Source organism: Crocuta crocuta, unplaced genomic scaffold, assembly GCF_008692635.1.
Source record: "Crocuta crocuta isolate KB4526 unplaced genomic scaffold, BGI_CrCroc_1.0 scaffold248, whole genome shotgun sequence".
NCBI classification, from domain to species: Eukaryota; Metazoa; Chordata; class Mammalia; order Carnivora; family Hyaenidae; genus Crocuta; species Crocuta crocuta.
The window spans coordinates 1,317,738-1,336,713 of record NW_027532409.1 but is presented as its reverse complement, the minus strand read 5'-3'; the positions used below and the strand labels follow the sequence as shown (position 1 = coordinate 1,336,713).

Below are 18,976 nucleotides of genomic sequence, written 5' to 3'. Positions count from 1 at the left end.
GGATTGTATTCAGGCTGCTTGGCACATGGTAGATAGATGCTCGACACTAAAGACGGACTCCTCTCATTTCCCACAGGTCTTGGGCTCTCAACCTGGACAGAGGGGGCCTTGAAGATCTGCTTTTCCCCCAAAGGCAAGGGCTATATGCTATCTGTTTTGGAATCCCTAGATCCCAGCCTACATATTCAATAATTTTGTTGGTTAAGCTATCCTGCAGGGACTGAAGCAATGCTTGGCACATAGCAGGCATTCTATAAATGCCAATCCTTCCCTATCTCTCTTCCTCCCCTAATGTAGGTATACCATTTGAAGAATCCCTGGAAGTTGCCATTCAGCCCCTGTTTGGATGCCCTCAGTGCTGGGGAATTCCCTACTGTTCTTCATTGGTAGAAGTCCTTGCACAGAGGGGCCTCGGAGTGGGCAGGAGTATCCTGGTTTCTACTGTGGTCTCACTGCAGCAAGCCATGTATCCCCTTCCTCCATTTCTCCCACCCCAGATCTCTTTCTCTAGGATGCCTCCGTCCATGGGAGGCATGGGCGCTACCCTGCTTCTCCTTGGCCAGGGCTGCAGCTGCCCTGGGACTCACCTCTGTCTGCACCAGGTTGACCCTCTGTGCCCGGAGCTCACGCACACAGTTGAAGATGTCCACTACCCCTTCATTCTCGGCCATGTCAAGCATGGTGTCAATAGCGATGAAGCAGCCAGTCCTCCCGGCCCCAGCACTGGGAGAGAGGACAGTGTCTTGTGTTAGGGACCTTGGGATGGGACCAGCCCTAGGGAGCCCCCCTTCCCTCCCACTCAGCCCTTCCTGAGGCATGCTGTAGAGGTCAGACACGAAAGTCAACCCCAGCACTGTGGGCAGTCTCTGAGTAAGCAAGTGAACTTAGAACCCCGGCTCTCTCTTCTGTAAAACTGGAGAGCAATGCTGGCCTTTGGGGCTGTTTTAGCAAAACCTGCTTATATTTGTTGCATTTATTAGCAAGCATTTATTTAGTGCTTACAGAGTGCCAGACATTGTTCTAAGTGCTTTACACATGTTACCTATGAACTCCCTTGTGAGCCTGTTAAGTTTCTCACCCCATTTTACAGGTGAGAAAAGCGAGGTGTGGAGGGCTGACCTTACTCACGGTCACACAGCTGGCAGGCAGTGGAGTTAGGACTTTTTACCCCAGCCATCTGGCTCCAGGTCCTGTGCTCTTATATGTTCTCTCTTAGTAGCAGTCAGAGCACAAAATGCATGCTTCAGCAACACGTATGCTTGTGGTTGTCTCATCTGGTGGGTGCAGCTAACCTGTCTGTAGCATACAAGGCATGGGGCCTGGCACACTGGAGGTGCCTAATAAACATGTCTTCCCTACCCCCTTTCTGTTCCTCTTTTTCCCTTCGTCGGCAAACAGGTTGATGGATGACAGTGAGGAAGGCGAGATGAGGGAACAGAACAAAGGGAGGAGGGCAGAAACCAGATCCGGCAAAGAGTGAGTCCCAAGTCCCGTGTCACAAGCCCCGGCCCTGACTCCACTTGCACCTGTTTGCCCGGGAACACGAGCCAGGAGCATCCTTAAACTGGAGCAGGTGATGCCCCCAAAGCCCTGGTCCAGTATACACGCTCTGATTCTGATACGTACTCTATTCTGATCACTGGTGTTCCCTTTAGGAGAATCTCAGACCAAGTACAAAACAGCAGAAAAGCTCAGCACGACCCCATGGACTTCAGCATGGGTCCCAGCTCAGCACTGGTTCTGGTCATGGCACTGAACCAGAGACAAAGAGAACCTTGACCATGAACGCATGTAGTTTAGGAAATGAAGGCCCGACCAGCAAGGAGGCCCATGTTGGGTGCGTTTTCACGTCTTGCTTCCCCTGGGGGAACCAGGGATGGGGCAGGAAGGACAGCAATGCTGGCTGAACACAAATACAGGCAGGACTGGCTGTTGGGGACTGTCACCCACAATGATCTGGAAAACAAACTCCTGAGAAGCACTCTTCGTTCTTAGTAAAAATTTCATGGTTTAAACTGAGTTCACTTTGACTTGTACTTGTACCCTTACACCTCCGATCCAGATCCCTCGGAAGGGACTCGGCAGGCTGGGCCCCAGTGGCTAGGAGGGACCACAAGAGAGGCACTCATCCATGTCTTCCTGACGTCTCCTCCTCAGCCTGCTTTAGGGGACACAACCAGCCTGATCTGGGTTTGAATCTTGGATCCACCACCAGTGAACAAGCTGCCTCACATGTACCACATGCCTCCTTGCAGGGTTCTCCTGAGCACCTGAGCTGTATTTATTTCTCCCTCACGCAGCAACTGAGCTCATGATGCTTGGGGCCAGACCCCTGGCTCAACCACTTAGGATCTGTGTGACCTTGGGTAAATGACTTAACCTCTCTGGGCTTCCATAACCTCAACCATAAAGTGAGGCTGATAATAATAAATAGACCCACCATGTAGCATTAATTAATAACACAATACATGTGAGTTGCATGGCGTTATGCTGAAAAAGCACAATGCATGGAAACGCTTAGCCCTATGCCTGGCTACATAGCAATTTCTCAGTAAATGGTTGATACTTATATTCAACAAATATTTACTGAGCACCTAGTATGCAGTAGGTGCTAGGGTCGGGAATGGGGGCCAACATTATAGGCAGAGAATGGTGGTATTTTATAAGTGCTTATTATATGTCAGGACTACTCGTAGGCACCTCATATTTGTTACCCAACACATTAAATCTTCAGAATAGACCCAGGAGTGGGGACCGCTGTGCCTGGCGCATTAGGCTGACTTATTATGGGGGTAAGACATGGAGACATTGTGCAAGGAGAGCCTGATGAATGTCTGCCGTTGTCTCCTTTCCTCCCTCATCCCTTATCTTTCCCTTATTCCTCTCTGGCTGCTCTCTGGGACACAGGACTGGGGCGCAAACATTCTCCTGTCCTTGAATTGTCATGAGATGTAAAGCAGACTATATATACAAAATGCCGAGGGAGCCCAGAGGTGACGACGAGCATTCCCTCCTAAACCTCAGTGACCTCATCTGTGAAATGGGGTGTCCAACTCACACCCACTCGTGGCAGGGGGAGGGTAGGTGGATGCTGAGTGAGAAGGGGCTGACTCCCAGATGCTTGGAGTTTGTGGAGACCCTCCTTGGCTTGACTGAAGACCCTGACTGACATGGACACCGCCAGGGCAAGGGTAAGATAACTTACACGCAGCTGAGAACACGCAGCGCCTGAAAAGCTGGGCTGGGCCCAGGGTCACACTGGAAGAGGGAGGCACTGGGAGGAAGGAGTGTGCAGGCCAGCTGGCCTTCAGGTCTTGTCCATTTCTTAATGCCCTTGACACAACACTTCATCTCCATTTAGGAAGATTGGAAGATGTGCCAGTCATTCCGTGGGACTTTCTAGGTCAGAGCTGAAAATATCTCTTCTCCATAATAAGGTGAAGCTCTGCGCTGCCCATTTACTCTCTATTAAGGACCCCGCAGGCCAGCAATTGATTTTTAAAATAAGAGAACTGAAGAGAAGCATGCCTCCGCTGAGGCACCCTGCTGTCCACGCAAGGAGCTGAGGGCGAGCATCTGCAGCGAAAGCTGTGAACTCCTGGCTCTGCCATCTGACACCTGTGGGACCCGAGCAAAGTGTCCGCCTTCTCAGTACCTCGGTGCTCTCANAACCCCCCCCCCCCCTCCAGGCTGTGTGAGAAGTTGTGCAAAGTGCACATGAAGGCGATGCTGTTGGCGCAAGCCCACATCCCCAGGTGGCTTTACTATTTCAGGGCAACAGTAATCATACCAATTGGTACTTCTACTATTACTTTGTTATTGTTGTTGTCATCAGACCTTGGGGCTAGGGCTGGGTTTGGGGACACAGGGCAGGGCAGTCTGGAAGGTGAAGAATAAAGGCCACTGGAAAGACAGCGTCTTCCTACCCAAGAGCAAGGCTGCAGAAGCAGCCTTGTTCAGCGCTGGAGGACTTCACTTACCTGCAGTGGACCACTATGGGCCCCGCCTCGGGGGGGTTGAGGAACTTGACTTGGCGCACGAAGCCCAGGAGGCCGGTGGCATAGCAGGGGACGCCGTGGTCAGGCCAGCTGGTGAAGTGGAAGAGGCGGAGCTCCCGGATCTCGTGGTAGCCTTTCTGAGGAGAGAATGCGCCTCTGTTCCTCCAGCTGCTGCCCCCACATTGCCCAGCACGCATGGGGAACATGGCTGCTGCACTGAGGAACCAGCCTCCCTGCCATCAGGGAGGAGAGGACTCTGCCAGTGTGAGCAGGGGTTGCCACACAGGGTGACTTCTGTGATCTGTTGTGTCCGGGAGCCATGGAAGTAGATAATGTAGAGGTGGTGGCTTTGGTGCAGGACTTCTCAGAGCCTTGAGTGGGCCCATGTACACTCTGTATCCCCAAGGGAGTGTTACAGCCTCCCACAGTGTTTCACCAAGGAACCCTCTTTTGACAAGGGTGTCATGGGACTGATATTAAGCAGAACACACTCAAAGGAAGGTTGGCTTCAAACACCAAGTTCAAGTCCCTGCCAGTAGACTACAGGCTTTTTCAGTGACTGAAGTCTGTGTCCCTCAGTTCTCCAGTCCTGTCTGTCACTGTCTCTATGGTGTGTCAGACTTCTCCAGTCCTGAGATTCTTATTTAGAATGGTAAGATAGGAAACAGACAGGGGCAGTGGGGTCTGGGGCTTCAGTTCCCTCCACTTCCCCCCTCACCGCTCCTTCCAGATACCCTCCGGGCTAAGGGCACTGCTCTGACCAGTCTGTAGTCAGGTGTCACCTGGAGCCTGAACTTAGGCAGGCTCCAGTTTCTCTTAACTTGCAATCTCCTGCAGGTGTGCAGAGAACACTGAGTAGGAAGAGTGTTCATGCTTTCAGTTAAAGAATATTCACCGAGGTATCTGCCTCATGTTAGGCATTGTGAAGGCAGAAATAAAAGCCATGGCCCCTGTCCCTGGAACAGCTCATGATCTAGCTGGGGAGGCGGACTCTTAAGTGGATAATTCTACTGAAGTATCTAAAGGAGTGTCAGGTAACCCCATCTGGGGAAGGAGAAATCATAGAAGGCTTTCTAGAAGAGGTGATGCATGGCCCAAGTCTTAAAACACAATAATAGCTAAGATTTATTATTTTTAACTATTTTATTATTTTTATTTTATTTATTGTTTTATTATATTATTTTTTTAAAAAAGTTTTTTAAAGTTTAAAGTTTTAAAAAGTTAAAAAACAAGTTTTTAATGTTTACTTATTTTGGAAGGAGAGAGAGTGCACATGTGTGAGTGGGAGAGAGGCAGACAAGAATCCAAAGGAGGTTCTGGGCTATCAGCACAAAGCCTGACATGGGGATGGAACTCATTAACCTCAAGATCATGGCCTGAGCTGAAGTCAGATGCTTAACAAACAGAGCTACCCAACTGCCCCAATAGCTAATGTTTAGTAAGCACAGCACTCCATGCCTGTTACTCTCCTGAACATTTCAATGTATTAACTCCTTTAATCTGCATACCAGTCCTTATGTTGTTATCTCTGTTTTGTGGATGAGGAAATTGAGGCTAAGCAAGGTTGAGTAACACAACTAGGTCACACAACTAGTTAGCTGTAACCCAGTTGGACCCTGGCTTTTGGACTCCAGAGCCTGCACTTCTGGTCACTATGAGACACTGATGTCCGAGTACTGCCCGGCGGAAGGGATGACGGGATCCTTCGGCAGATAGGCAGCACAGGCGTCTGCGTGGGGACAGGGCTTAGCACAGCACGTGCACAGATCACAAGCAGGGCGCCCCCAGAGGAGAGTGGAAGACAGGGCAGGTGCTGGATCCCGGAAGGCCTTGCATCCTACACTGGGTCTTTACTGGGGAGCTGGGGAAGCTGCAGGGATGGCTGCACAGAAGGGGAGGAGCATCATCAGGCTTGCATTTTGGGAGGACCGTGCTGGCTGCTACGTGGAGCATGGATCTGAGCGGGTGTGTTGAGGAGCGGTGCAGAGGGCGCTGATGGTGCCCTCCCAGACCCCCTTTCCTGGGCCAGGAACCCCATCCCCCGCTCCTCTGAGTCTTGACTACAGACACCCACAGCCACCCCTTCCTTCAGAGAATTGCTCAGCCCGACAGGAGCCACTTCCCCTGGGGGTTGGGGTGGGCAGCTGGCCTTCAGTGGCTGGAGGACAGCAGAGGGAGCAGCGGACTTGCTGAGTCTGCCCAGGACTGAGGGGTTTTCCAGGACATGGGACTTTTGGTGCTAAAGCCAGGATAGTGCTGGGCACACCAGGGCGTGGGGTTACCCTAATGGAGGAACAGAAGACCCCTCTGCCTTGAGACAGGACCAGATGTCTCCAGAACACTCCCTCACGTGGCTCCTTCCCTGCCCTGTCCCTTCTCCCCCCTTCTCCTCCCCTTCCCTCCCCTCCTCTCCTCTTCTCTTCAGAACAAGGGCACCCAAAGGTCTGCCTCAGGCTCAGCTTCCCAGAAACCCAGACTAAGACGGTGTGAGACTAGAAGCAGAGAGGCCCTGGAGGAGGCTGGGGTGGGAGTCCGGGGCAGGGGACTGAACAAAGGCCCGGATGGGGGCCCTGATGGACGAGCTGAAGTAGGAGAAGAGAAACCAGCTTCAGGAACACTCAGTTTTTCATTCCAGACTCAGAGTCACCTCAGCCTGGGGAAGCCCTTGTTCGAGCCCTCACCGCCTGCCCTCTGGTCATGTGTCAGGGGGCCCCTCTCCCACTTGGGACTGTGCTCTCTTCAAGGGCAGATGCTGCTTCCTGTTTATTATTTCTGGGTCCTGGGCTCGGCTCAAGAACCGATTTTGAGGTAATGACCCAGGCAGTTTGCGGAGTGCCTGTGTACAGTTCTCCAAAGCCTCCCTGCTCAGGTGTGGGACCCAGGATGGGCCACCATGTCCCCACTGCTCATCTCACTCTCCGCACTAACTGCTTATGTGCCAGATGAGATAGGAGCCCTGTCCAGGTCCTTTTTGTGGCTTGTGACCCCAGGCCTCCACTGCAGGAGTGCTGACTGCAAGGGACTCTCTTTTTCTGCCGAAGTGCCCTTGGCCGACAGGAGCCAACTCGTGCTGGAGGTCACCTCTCAGTGGCTGGTCTACGGTCAGAGGGCAGACTGAGGCAAGGATGCCAGCTCTCTGGTGCAGGTCATGCTCTGGAAGCCCCCTGGGGCAGGCCTAGGCTAGACTTTGCTGAAGACCCTCTTGTTCACCTCCTTCTCCTTCCCTCTCCTGCTTCCTTCTCTATTACAAATCTCTCTTGAGAGTGGTCCCTGGGTACACTATATGCACCCGAATCCTTGTCTCAGGCTCTGCTTCTAAGGAACCTGAGCTAAGGCAACATCAATGCACATGGTGTCTTTCTCTTCATTAAGGAGAAGGGCCCTTCCCCCTGGCTCTGCACCTGAGCCTGCAGATGTGGGCCTTTAGTAGCACAGGGCTTGGAGGGGAAACTGTACTCGACCATGCGTGCAGGTACCATAGCATGCGTGCGCCCGCTTCGGTCCTCACAAGCACCTGTCCAAACCCCAACAGTGCAGCTCTCAAAGCAGTGAATCCCCGGTGCTTCTTGGGTCTGTGGCCACTTGGTCCATTAGAGTAGGTGCTTTCAGAAAATGGCACACATGGAGTAGGGGAAGGCACAGTGAGCTTCAAGTCAGGGGCTGAGGTGGGCATCTGGTTCCGCCGGCTTGTGGCTGGGCAGCTTTGGACAGCGGACGTACATGCGCTGTGCCTAATTTTTTTCACCTCTAAAATGGGAGTCATGATAGTACCTCCCTGGAGAGGTTGTTGGAAAGATTAAATGAGTTCATGTATGCAAAGCACTGGGAAAAACACCTGCTTTAGTAATTGTTCAATAAGCATTAGCTATCATTAATAACAGTAATTAAATTATTAATCTAATGATTATTTGGAATCTCCTCCTTGCCCACTAGCTCCTGCCACCCCAGCCTTGTTTTAATGCCTAGACCGGCATTTCTCAACCCCCACATCACTGACGTTTGTGGTTGGGGCCTGGGGTGTCCTATGCATTGCAGGATGTTAATCAGCATCCTCGGCCTCCACCCACAGATGCCAGGAGCACCCCTCCTTTCTCAGATTTGATAACTAAAATGTCCCTAGACATGGTCAAACGTCCCCTGTGGGACAAAATCACCACCAGCTGAGAACCACAGGCCTAGAACATGTTGAGCTCTTTCCCCTTGGCTCTGCGTGTTTCTTTCTCTCTGCCTGGCAGACTTTTCCTCCCGTTCTTCCCTCAGCTGGCTTCTTCTCATCCTTCATTATCTGCCTAAATACCTCCTCCTCCAGGAAGCCCTCTCTGACCATGCCATCTTCCGGTCTCCACTCGTGGCATGTTTTTTCCCCGTGGCTTTTATCACCATATGGCATGAGTCCATGTATTTGTCTGTTGAATTCTGCTTGTCCCTCCTGCTAGAGGGGGGAGTTTGTGTGCCCCAAATGAACAAACACGCTTACCTTCTGGACTGTGAAGGTGCGTATGACGTATTCTGCCAGGGGTTCTGTTTCAATCAGGGTGACTTTAATGTCTCCATAGACCTCTGTGTCATCCGGCCAGTATCGCACACACTTCACCTGGGAGGAAAGACAGAGAACAGGACGAATGAGTGTGTGGCCGAGCGCAAGGAGCCGCCTCGTCTGGCCTTCCTGTTCAGATAAACCCAAGGGCGATTTGGGTGGAATTTCGGTCGAAGGGGTTCTCAGCTGGCCAGGGACTGGCAAACCGCACAGGGCCACGCTCGTTCCCCAAGGAACTGGAGCTGTCAGGGATAATGGTACCTTCTTTTGCAGAGCTCCTTAAAATCTCTAAGTCTATCATCACCCTAAGTGATCGCAATAGATCAAGGTGGGGTAGGCAGGTGGCATTACCCCATTTACAGATGAGAATAATGCTCGTGTGTGGAGGTCTGGTGACTTGTCCGGGGTCATGTGGCCACTTCCCTAGCTCTGGCTGAGCCCTCTTTCTGAGAGATCAGGCTGGGGCGGCTGGGCCGTGTCAGCAGAGCAGAGATGAGAATAAAGGTGGGAAACAGTGAGGGAGTGGAAGCAGAAGTGGTCAGGAGAGGGGCATTACTATTAAGAGGTGGAAACTGGGGGCTGGAAGGAGAAAGGCTCTCATTTTGGAAAAGGATGGAGGGTGCTGGGCTCAGAGGGAAAACTCTGCAGCCGCTCTGTGTCGGGCGGTGAGTGCAGATGCTACAGACAAGCCAGTCCCGTATCCTGACTCGACGTCACACTACGCGGGAGGAAGAAGAGATCATCATTGCTTTCCCCTAAAAAGAACAAAAGCATTACCATTCCGGGGGACGCCGCGCGGCCTACAGTGGCATTTCCCACAGTGTGTTCCGCTGGGCGCTAATAGGTGTTAGGTAAAAAAAAAAAAAACAAAAAACAAGAAACAAAAAAACAAACAAAAAAAAGGTTTTGTGGTCAAATGAGTTTGGGAAATGCTGGATTAAACAAAATTAAAACAGGCCGCTTTGCTACCAGACTCCTGAGCTCGTTGAATGCGCTAACGCTAACGTGTTTTCGACTCTCCGAGAGGGGCAAAGAGTGCACAGCATTTCCCAAACGTATTTAACCATGGAACCCTCTTCTCACTAGACATCCTGCAGGCTAGCATCCCGTGGAACCCACTTAGGGAAATGCTGGTATAGTGCAACAGGCTTTGGAGGCAAATGCATGTGTAGCTGTGTAGCTTCCAGAAAGTGCTGAAATCTCTCTGAGGCTCAACTTATTAATAATGATAGCTAGGGGCCCCTGGGCAGCTCTGTCGGCTAAGCTTCTGACTCTCAATTTTGGCTCAGGCCATGATCTCATGGTTCATGAGATGGAGTCCTGAGTCAGGCTCGGCACTGTCAGAGCACAGCCTGCTTGGGATTCTCTCTCTCTGCCCCTCCCCAACTCATGTTTTTTCTTTATCTTTCTCAAAATATACAAATAAACTTAAAAAAATGATAGCTAACACTTAGTGACAACTTATTGTTTCTCATTGCTTACTAAATGTTCTATGAATTCCTTCCATGTGTTATTTAAATAGCTTATCATTACAACCTTATACAGATATTATTATTACCCCATTTTACAGATGAGGAATCAGAAGCACTGAGAGGCTAAAACAATTGTCCAAGGTTCAGTGATGGATGGATCCAGGATGCAAAGCTAGGCCACCTGAATAATGACCAGAAACACCACCTTGGGCAGTTGTTGGGAATCAAGATGAAGGAATCCACAGTAAGGTCTGGCATGGTGCATGGCTCTTCGCAGTAGTTCCATCAAGAGATTGCTCCCCTGTTCCCTCCCTAAATCCAACTGAGACTCACGATCTGTTCATCAAGGGAGTCTGTCTCCAAATGGGATATATTATAGAATGGGCTGGAATTTGCCTCTGTATTCTTAAATCCTAGCCNTGCCTTGCTTTTTTTTTTTTTTTTTTTTTTGGTCCACGGCAGTTCCTCCCCCGGGCCTGGGATCCTGGGGAGCAGTCGTAAGTGGAGGGGCCACGAAATAGCATGAGAGTCAAGAGTGAGTGATCCTGGCCGGGCTCTGGCTAGGGGACTCCAGGGTAGTTGCTCCACCCCTTTGGGCCTGTTTCCTCATCTGTAAAACTGGAGAAGGGACTAGGTAAGAGTGGGCTCGAGGATAAAATCTCTCCTGGCCCTAGAGTCCCATGATGCCACAAGATGTCCGTAGCCCTTGCCTGGATTACGACATCAGCCCAGATTCTCTCTTTCCCATGATCTTGGAGACCAGGACTCTTTATTTTAATGGATTATCTGGTTCTTGCCGAAACAAAAACTTACCTGCCCACTCTTCAGTTAGTTCTTATGTTAAGTGGAGAGGCCCTCTTCATTCTAGGGCCTGTGCACCTTGCCTTTAAACCCAGCAGCCCGCCCACCCACACGCCACAGTTTAGCAAGTCGGCAAAAGCAAGCTGGGAATAGCAGTCCCATTTCCAAGCCCTAGGAGTAGCTAAGGAGGACGTAGGAGAGAGTCAAGATAGAGCAGGGCGGGAGACCAAGGCCTGAACCCTGAGGAATATTAAGGTTTAGAGGTAAGGGAGCAAAGGGTCAAATGCTCTGAGAGGCTGAGGTCAATGGGAAGGAAGTGGCTATTTGCCCACATGAAGGATGCTGGTGATACTGACGGTGTAACTACGGGTGGGATGGAGGGAGGAGTTACCCTGGATGGGGAGGAGGGCGGGAGTGGAGAAACGGAGCCTGTGTGTGAGTCTCTGGAGTCTGGCAGAAAAGTACGGACAAGAGAATCCTTTTTGTTCGCCGGTTTGGTATTTTTCGGAGGGACGGTACTCAGGATGTTTTATGTCCAGGGGAATGATCAAGCAATGAGAAAAAGAGCTACTTTTCAAGTGAGTGGGGAAATGAGAAAATTCTCTAGTAGACTCTATGATTCAAGGTACTGGGATTGCCTCTGAAAGGGCAAGAGTCACTTCCTCCATCAGGGGAGGCTGAACCATTAGAAACGGCAGATATTCTACTATTTGGGGTCAACAAAAACGGCCATTTCTTCTGGATCCCCCTGATGAGAGAGGGGAAGAATGAGAAGGTGGTTATAGATGCATGTAGGATTGTGGCTTTGTGGTGTGAAGATGAGAGTTTACGTCTGATGGCTTCAGTTTCCTCAAAGTGCATGAGATGACATCATCAACGGGATGAGGGTGGAGAGTGCGGTGATTTGAAGGGAAAGGCCAGTCCCTGAATGGGAAGCAGGAGTGAGGATGTCTCCCATGCAGGCTGTTGTGAGGGTGAACTGTTGAACACTGTTGAGGGCGGGGGAGGGGGGGCACTTGGCACATAGCAGAGGAATGTTCCGGAGGGCAGCACTAGCATCCTGTGTCCAAGTGACTGCGGGAGGGGCTTACCCGGCCCACTTCCACGAGGTTTGTGACCATGACGATGCTGGCTGAGTTCTCCTGCCAGATCATTCTCCAAAAGTCCTTGACTGTCTCCTGCATTGGACCTGCCGACAGAGAAGGTGTTAGGGTTAAGGAAGCGGCCGTCCCTCCTGCTTGGTCAGTCAAGGCTCGGCATAGTTGAGCAAGAGCAAGGCCAGACTATCCTCGCTGGGACACCCAAGTCGCTGAGACCAGGGCCAGAGTAGGGAAGAGAAAAGCAGCTGGCCAACTGAGCAGAGCATGCACTAAAGCATCCACTGGACATGTGGACAGCTTCTTCTCTTCCCTCTGCTCTCCCACAGCCCCCATGTGCCCTGCACCCATCGCCCTTCCCTGGTGACAATTTTCCCTCTTAAAATTAGGCTCTGGAAGCTCAGTGAGAAACAGGGAGGAAATTGGGGTTGCAGGGAAGGGAGGAAAGAGAGCTACCAAGAGCCAGGTGCTCACGGCGCAAAGAGGCCCAAATGTGAGCTTGACAAACACAGGGAGCATTCGTCTGGAGCCCAAACAGCAGGGACGGAAAAGAGAGATGGCGAGAGAGAGAGGATCTGAGAGGCCAAAGCAATTTCCTTGGAAATTTCTCTTTCAGTGTCCTGGGCCTTCATTACTTTCACAATTACTAAAGTAACACGTGTGTTTGATGTCAAAGTCTGGATAGCATTTTTCTATATATGTATACATTTTTCTGTATATGTACCTGTATTTATATATATGTATTTGCTGTAATAAGCATCATTATTCTATGCATTTGTGCACGTTCTTAAAAATTCTGACCAAGCATGCAGTGCATTCACTGCGTAATTTTCTAGAATATTGAAGTATCACATTTTAACTAATCTACCAACAGTTGGGCATTTAAGATTTTTCATTTTTTTCCTATTACAGATAACACTGTGAAGAGTATCTTTATATATGTCACTGTCCATATATATAAGTATCCACAGGATATCCTCCCCAAAGGGTTCAGAAGGTAGAATCATGTTTAGGCCTCTGATGTACTGCCAAGTTGTTGCCTAGAATGGCTGGCTGCTTCTGTCTTCTAGGCGTACACTCATCAAGGAGGTAAGGCAGCACCAGCTCCAGTTCTGGATGGTGGATATTGACGGCACATGCCTAAAACTGATGCTTCCGGTCTGCCTGCCTGACCACTTCCTAGTGACATCTTTTTCATCTCTCACTCATTTCCTCCCCTAGAGCTGAACTTGTCACCTCATTCCTTCCCCCCAAAAACATACATAGACACTCCCAGGAACACGTGGAGGCTCTCCTGGTGGCTTCTTTGCTGGCAGACACCCATCCCTCTCTTACAGTGAAGGGCAAGGACTGTTTCAAGGAAGAGGAGGTACTTACCCTGAGTTGCAATGTAGTGCCGAGGCCGATGGTATCCCTGGATAACAGGAGAGAAGCACAGTGAGGGCCTGCAGCCAAAGCTTGCAAACACCATAATACTAGTAGTTATCCTTTCCAGATATGGTTTCCTCATAGGCAAGATGAGAATAGCATTAGACATTTCCCAGAGAAGTGGCAAAGATTAAATCAGGTAAAGTATGTCAAGAGCTTATTAAATCACTCAATTTATAATAGTTACTTGCAAGGCGCCCATATAGGCTTGGCCTGGAAGCAAAAACTGGGTGGACCCACAAAGAGGCAGAGAAGGAATTTCGGGGTTTATGGGGGTACATAAACCACCAAAAAATCTTTCCTAAGCCATAACTCTGTGCAGAACACTGCGTGAGTCCCTGTAGGCCACCCACCAGAAGAAAGCCATTGAGTTGTTGGCCCCTTGAATAGGAACAATTAGAAAAAAAAATTGGGAGGGCATCTGGGTGGCTCAGTTGGTTAAGCATCCGACTTTGGCTCAGGGCATGATCTCGTGGAACGTGAGTTCAAGCCCAGCGTTGGGCTTTGTGCTGACAGCTGAGAGACTGGAGTCTGCTTTGAATTGTGTCCTCCCCACCCCCCACTCTGCTCCTCCCCTGCTTGTGCTCTGTCTCTCTTGCACACAAAAATAAACATTTAAAAAAGAGGGAAAAATTGCCACAATATGACCATCTCTGTGCCACATGGCTGGGCTTGGAACTGGAAGTCCCATTCACCAGGGAGGGCCCCATACAGGTGTGACCTAGAGGGTGATAAAGCCACTTTCTGATTCAGAGTCCAGTTCCTGATAATCCTTGTCCATCTCAGAGTATCCCAACAGGCCTGGGCTGTGTGTGCTCTGGTGTGGGGTTACCCTGTGCCCCATAACCCTGATCAATGGGGAAGAGGCTGAAGATAGCCTCCTCTTTTGCCTGCATATGGCCGCACTGGAATATCCCCTTTCCGGTGCCAGAGAGGAAGTATATCCTACTGGGTAAAGTTCAAGTTTTGGGACAAAGATTTGCATTTAGTACATAACACTGAATGTAATTAGTGTTTAGTGAACACACGTGAGTGAATGAGTAGATGGAAAGATGGATAAAATTTCAAAATACAGATGTCGATTATGGAGCCTGTTAGTGGAGAGCTTATTACTGACAGTCCTGAAATCTACTTTCCTTTATGGTTAATTATCTCAGAAGAAAATAAGCCCTAAAGTTTGATGAATATCTAGTTTTGTCTTCAATGTTGGTGATCCGTCTTTCTTTCCTGCTGGGGTGGATATGCTGCCTCAAGGCCCTCTTAACTCAGGAGAGGAGCCAGAACTGCCATCTGTATGGTTTATGGTGAAACAGATGTGCCAGCTCTGAAGTTCTGGATCCACTTTCCGATTCAAAGACTCGTTTTTGAGTCCCTTATATATTTCTCCATACATTTTTAGTAGGTACCTTCTCATTGCTGGGCATACTCTAGAGATGCCAGAGTTCAATGTCAGCACCAACCCAGGCCAACGTCACGGCCTGAACTGCTGGGTTAACCACAGTCACTAGGAACAAACAGCCCCACCTCAACTCTTTGTTTGAGAGGTCCTCTCTTCTTGGTGGGTTGCCAGCTTCTTGAGGACAAACACTGCCTCCTAAGTTTTAAAGATATTTTCCGTAGAGCCTAGTACAGTGTGAGACTCGGAGCAAATGTCCAAAGAACAAGTTGCTAAGAGGCCAGCTAAATAAACTAAGATTGGAAGAGGTTATGTGCACATTCTGGACCCCACTGCCTGGTTTTGAATCCCGCTCTGACCCTTATGAGCTGTGTGATGGTCTGGGGCAAGTACTTAACCTCCCTGTGCCTCAATTGATTTTTTTGCTATTAAATGAGGGTACTTACATTTACATTATAGGATTGCTGTTAGGGTTATAGGACAGTTACTATGTCCCAGGCACTATCCTAAGATTTAACATATGGAACTTTATTATATTATTTTATTGGTTATCTGGCAAACATTTATTGGGTGCCTACCACGACTAAGAGTCTGTGCTGGCCACTTGGGAGATGGTGAGATCAGAATCCCTTCCTTTCTCATTGCTCTGCTTGTTAATGTAAAGCGGAGCTCTTCTCTGACACATGGGAAGTAGGAAGGGAGGTGAGAGGTACCAGGAGCTAACTGTTCCTTCAAATCAAGGCGGACAGGGTTTCCTAGGCTCTGGGGAGTTTTCTTGAGTAGATTTGGGAGCACAAAGTAGTCCCCTAGAGTGTGGGAGGATGTGGTTTCTCATGCCCTCCCTACCCTCATCATCCCTCCTAATTACAGCCCTCATCCTCCCTGACCTGGGCCATAGCTCCGGCCTCTTGCTGGCCTCCCTGCCTCCAGTCTGGTCCCATAGCCCATCTGCGTCCTGCCAGAGCGAACTCTCTGGGGCACATCTATGTTATCTTCCCCACCAAAAAGCCTGCCACGGCTCCCCCATGCCTGCACAATAATGTCCAAACGCCTCAGCTCGGGACTGCTGACCCATCTCCAGCCCTCTGCCAGCTGCCCCTTTGAATCCTCTCTTGTGTTCCCTAAGCCACAGCCTCCCCACACTGCCCTTCAGATGAGACCTCCCTCCTCCTGAGTGGTGCCACAGGCTTCTGCAGATGCCCAGTGAACACACTCTGCTGCAATACAATCTTTGTACTTTTCCCCTTCTGGGCCACAGCGCGTGACACTAGGTGCAGTTTTCAGCAAAGTCTGGCTGGTGGTGTGCATGCATGAATAGGTGTCTGGGGTGAGGCTGGGGCACTCCTAATGGTTATTTCCAGTCCATCCCTCCATCAGCTTTCCCTGTTCTGACCTCTCTTCCCCTGGCTCACTGGCTGTCTTGCTCTTCTTTGGAAACAGGAATCATGTTTCCATCTAGAGGCCTTTGGGCTGGCCATTCCCTGTGCCTGCTACACATGTCCCCCATTAACTGAGAGGTTTGCTCTCTCCCTCCATCTGGGATTCTGTTCTGTTGCCAGTCACTTCCACAGAGAGCCTCCCCTGACCACCCTGTGAGCACCTTTCAAGTTTCTCTGGTTTACTTTTCTTTGGGGCACTTGTCACTAAATGGCACAGCGTTCCTTGTTCATGTACATGCTATCTGTTTCCCCAGTGGAAGGAGAGAGCCAGCAGGGCAGGGCTATATCTAGCTTGCTCATGGCTGTGTCCCCAGCACAGAGAAGTCTGCCAGGGCCACAAGCCCTGATACACATGTATTGAATGCATGCACACTGCGTGTGAGTAAAAAGGCCCTCTGGTCTCTAAGACCCCATCTTGTCCCCCCAAAAAACATTCTAACCGGAGATTCCTCAACAATGGAGATAAAAGGAATCACACTGCTTAACTGGGGGCTTTACTGGGGATTTGCCGGAACCAGTACAGAAAACTTCCTAACCTTAAAAGAACTTTGAGTTCATCAAAGTCCCACCTACACAGCACACAGATCCACTGCAAACCAGCCCCGGCTGCCTCCATCCGTCTGTGAGCAACGGGAAAGAGGCTTGCATCCAAAACACATTTATCTCACTCTGGACTCATGCATCTGTTACTTACTGGGGACCCAGATACGATATTTATTTCCAGACTGGTAATTTATAACAAATTCAAGTGGCCAATACATTCTCGGGTGTGCAAACAAAGCCGCCAGCGGGACGGTTCAGACAGCAGCAGACCCATGGCCTCTGGAGGCTGCCCCATCCAGCTCATTATCCAAATGGAGTTGTTTTAATGGATCGTCAAGATCCGATTGTGGATAAATGATTCTAGCACAGGCAGTTAGCTCTTCTGAGAGCCAGGATGATTTTGGCTGGGCTGGAGACCAGGGCAAAAGGGTGAAAACTAGAGAGCTGTCCAGGGTGTGTCTTGCCGGGAATCTCCAAAGAGACTATGGCAGTTTAAGTTTGCTGGAGTACATAGTAGCTTCACAATTAATGGGCTTCCCCACCCCTCGCTCCACCGCATATCAGTGACAGTGCGCTACGAGGGGCTTGTGCTTGGTGTCTTCTCTGTCCCTCCACATCCCCACTTTTCCCTTCCGTGGGATGTTGACCCATATGGACCACATCATGGGCTTCCATGTTCTCCAGCTTCCAGCTGGGTTCAGCCATTGGGGAGCAGAAGCAGGGGCTCAGAGACCATGGGGAGGTTGGGGTGTATGTTCTTCTGGGTCCACCACCAACTCTGTCAGAGGCTACTACTAGCCAGGGGATACTGCGCCCCGCCCTGTTGGTTTCCTTTAATTCTGCCCCCACCCTTGTTGAACTATTCTCAGTTATTTCCTTTGAGTGAGCCTCTGTTTCCTAATGGGAGACTGAGAAGTACATCAGTTACCACATTCTGCTGGGGTAGCATTATTATCCCACTTTACGGAGATGAGAACAAGTAAATAATTCACCCAAGATCATAAGGCTTGTAAGCAGAAGGACTGAATAAACCCAACAAGGGCTGAATTCATGACATTGATCTTGTGAACCTTTGACTCTAACCAGTGAGATCCAGCAGAGGCCAATGTCATACATTAAGACAGCATCTAGCAGAGGCTGTTTGGCTTATATGTACAATGTAGTATTTCCTAGAGAAGGAAGGGGTGGTGGGGAGTCCTCATGTGCCAGGAACTGGATTCTAGCCATGCAACCTTGAGCAAGGATCTGAAGCTCAGTCCCTGGCAATCCTCAAAGGCTTGCAGAATGCACTTTAATGATGGAAGCTGGTAGGCATGGGGGGTGTTGTCAGTGTTGATGTTGCAGAGGTCCACCTGCAATGTCAGCAATTTCATTTGCTGCCCGTAACACACCGAAGTGGATCTTGGCTCTGACTGTGGCAAGATGCTCATGCCACTTTGAACTAAGTGTCTATCTAGGAGAAGTAAACTTTTGCTGGAGGCTGCCACTTAGATGACAAATGCCAGATACAGCAACTTGGGCCAGCAGACCTCACATGGGCCACCGCCATCAGGGTTGCCACAAGAACTTGCCTTGACTTCCACTGAAACTGAAGCCCCCATTCTTGACCACGTGTAGGGCCTTTGTAAGCCAGGGTCCAGGCAGGGAATAGGATCCATTGTGAGTGTTTCAGACACAGGGACTTCTGCCTGGGCAGCTGGGGACCTATCGGGTATAGAGAAGCTGGGATGTGCAACCCTGAGGTTGGCACCAGCGGGAGACTGTGACGGCCCCTGGAACTCGTGGGTGATGGGAGACACTGAAGTGGCTGGACCCAGAGTGGGGGCTGCCCGGCAGAGGCGGGAACTCCAGTGGGTCTGCCTGGTGGAAGCTGGCACCACAGCTGGGATGTGGCCCCCACTGCAGGGAGGTGAGAGAGGAGGAGAAGACACCAGCTTCTCCCTTCCTTTCTCTTTCCAATCTCCTATCAGTGCCTTCCTCATAGGCATCAGTTTGCTTTCCCTCCTGCCGTACGCGTGCGTGCACACACACACTCTCTCTCTCTCTCACACACACACAATCTCATACACACACTCACATGCACATTCACTCTCACATACAGTCTCATATTCATACTCACACACTCATATACACACACACTCACACACACACCCATACACACTCATACTCTCACATACATATTCACTCTCACATACAGTCTCATACTCACAATCACACACTCACACACATTCACATATATGCACACACTCATATACATGCACACAC

The 18,976-nt window shown here is 50.2% G+C and overlaps 1 protein-coding gene across 1 annotated transcript in view; it reads right to left on the bottom strand.

The window, feature by feature from the left end:
- The window catches only part of PTPRT (protein tyrosine phosphatase receptor type T), a 703,891-nt gene that overhangs the window by 34,644 nt on the left and 650,271 nt on the right, over positions 1-18,976 (bottom strand). The window contains exons 19-24 of the mRNA XM_077778839.1: positions 13,283-13,319; positions 11,900-11,997; positions 9,313-9,372; positions 8,476-8,592; positions 3,981-4,135; positions 588-723 (exon numbers count right to left, since the gene is read on the bottom strand). Coding sequence (XP_077634965.1) covers positions 588-723; positions 3,981-4,135; positions 8,476-8,592; positions 9,313-9,372; positions 11,900-11,997; positions 13,283-13,319 — 603 coding nt within the window. The remainder of the gene's footprint in view (positions 1-587; positions 724-3,980; positions 4,136-8,475; positions 8,593-9,312; positions 9,373-11,899; positions 11,998-13,282; positions 13,320-18,976) is intronic.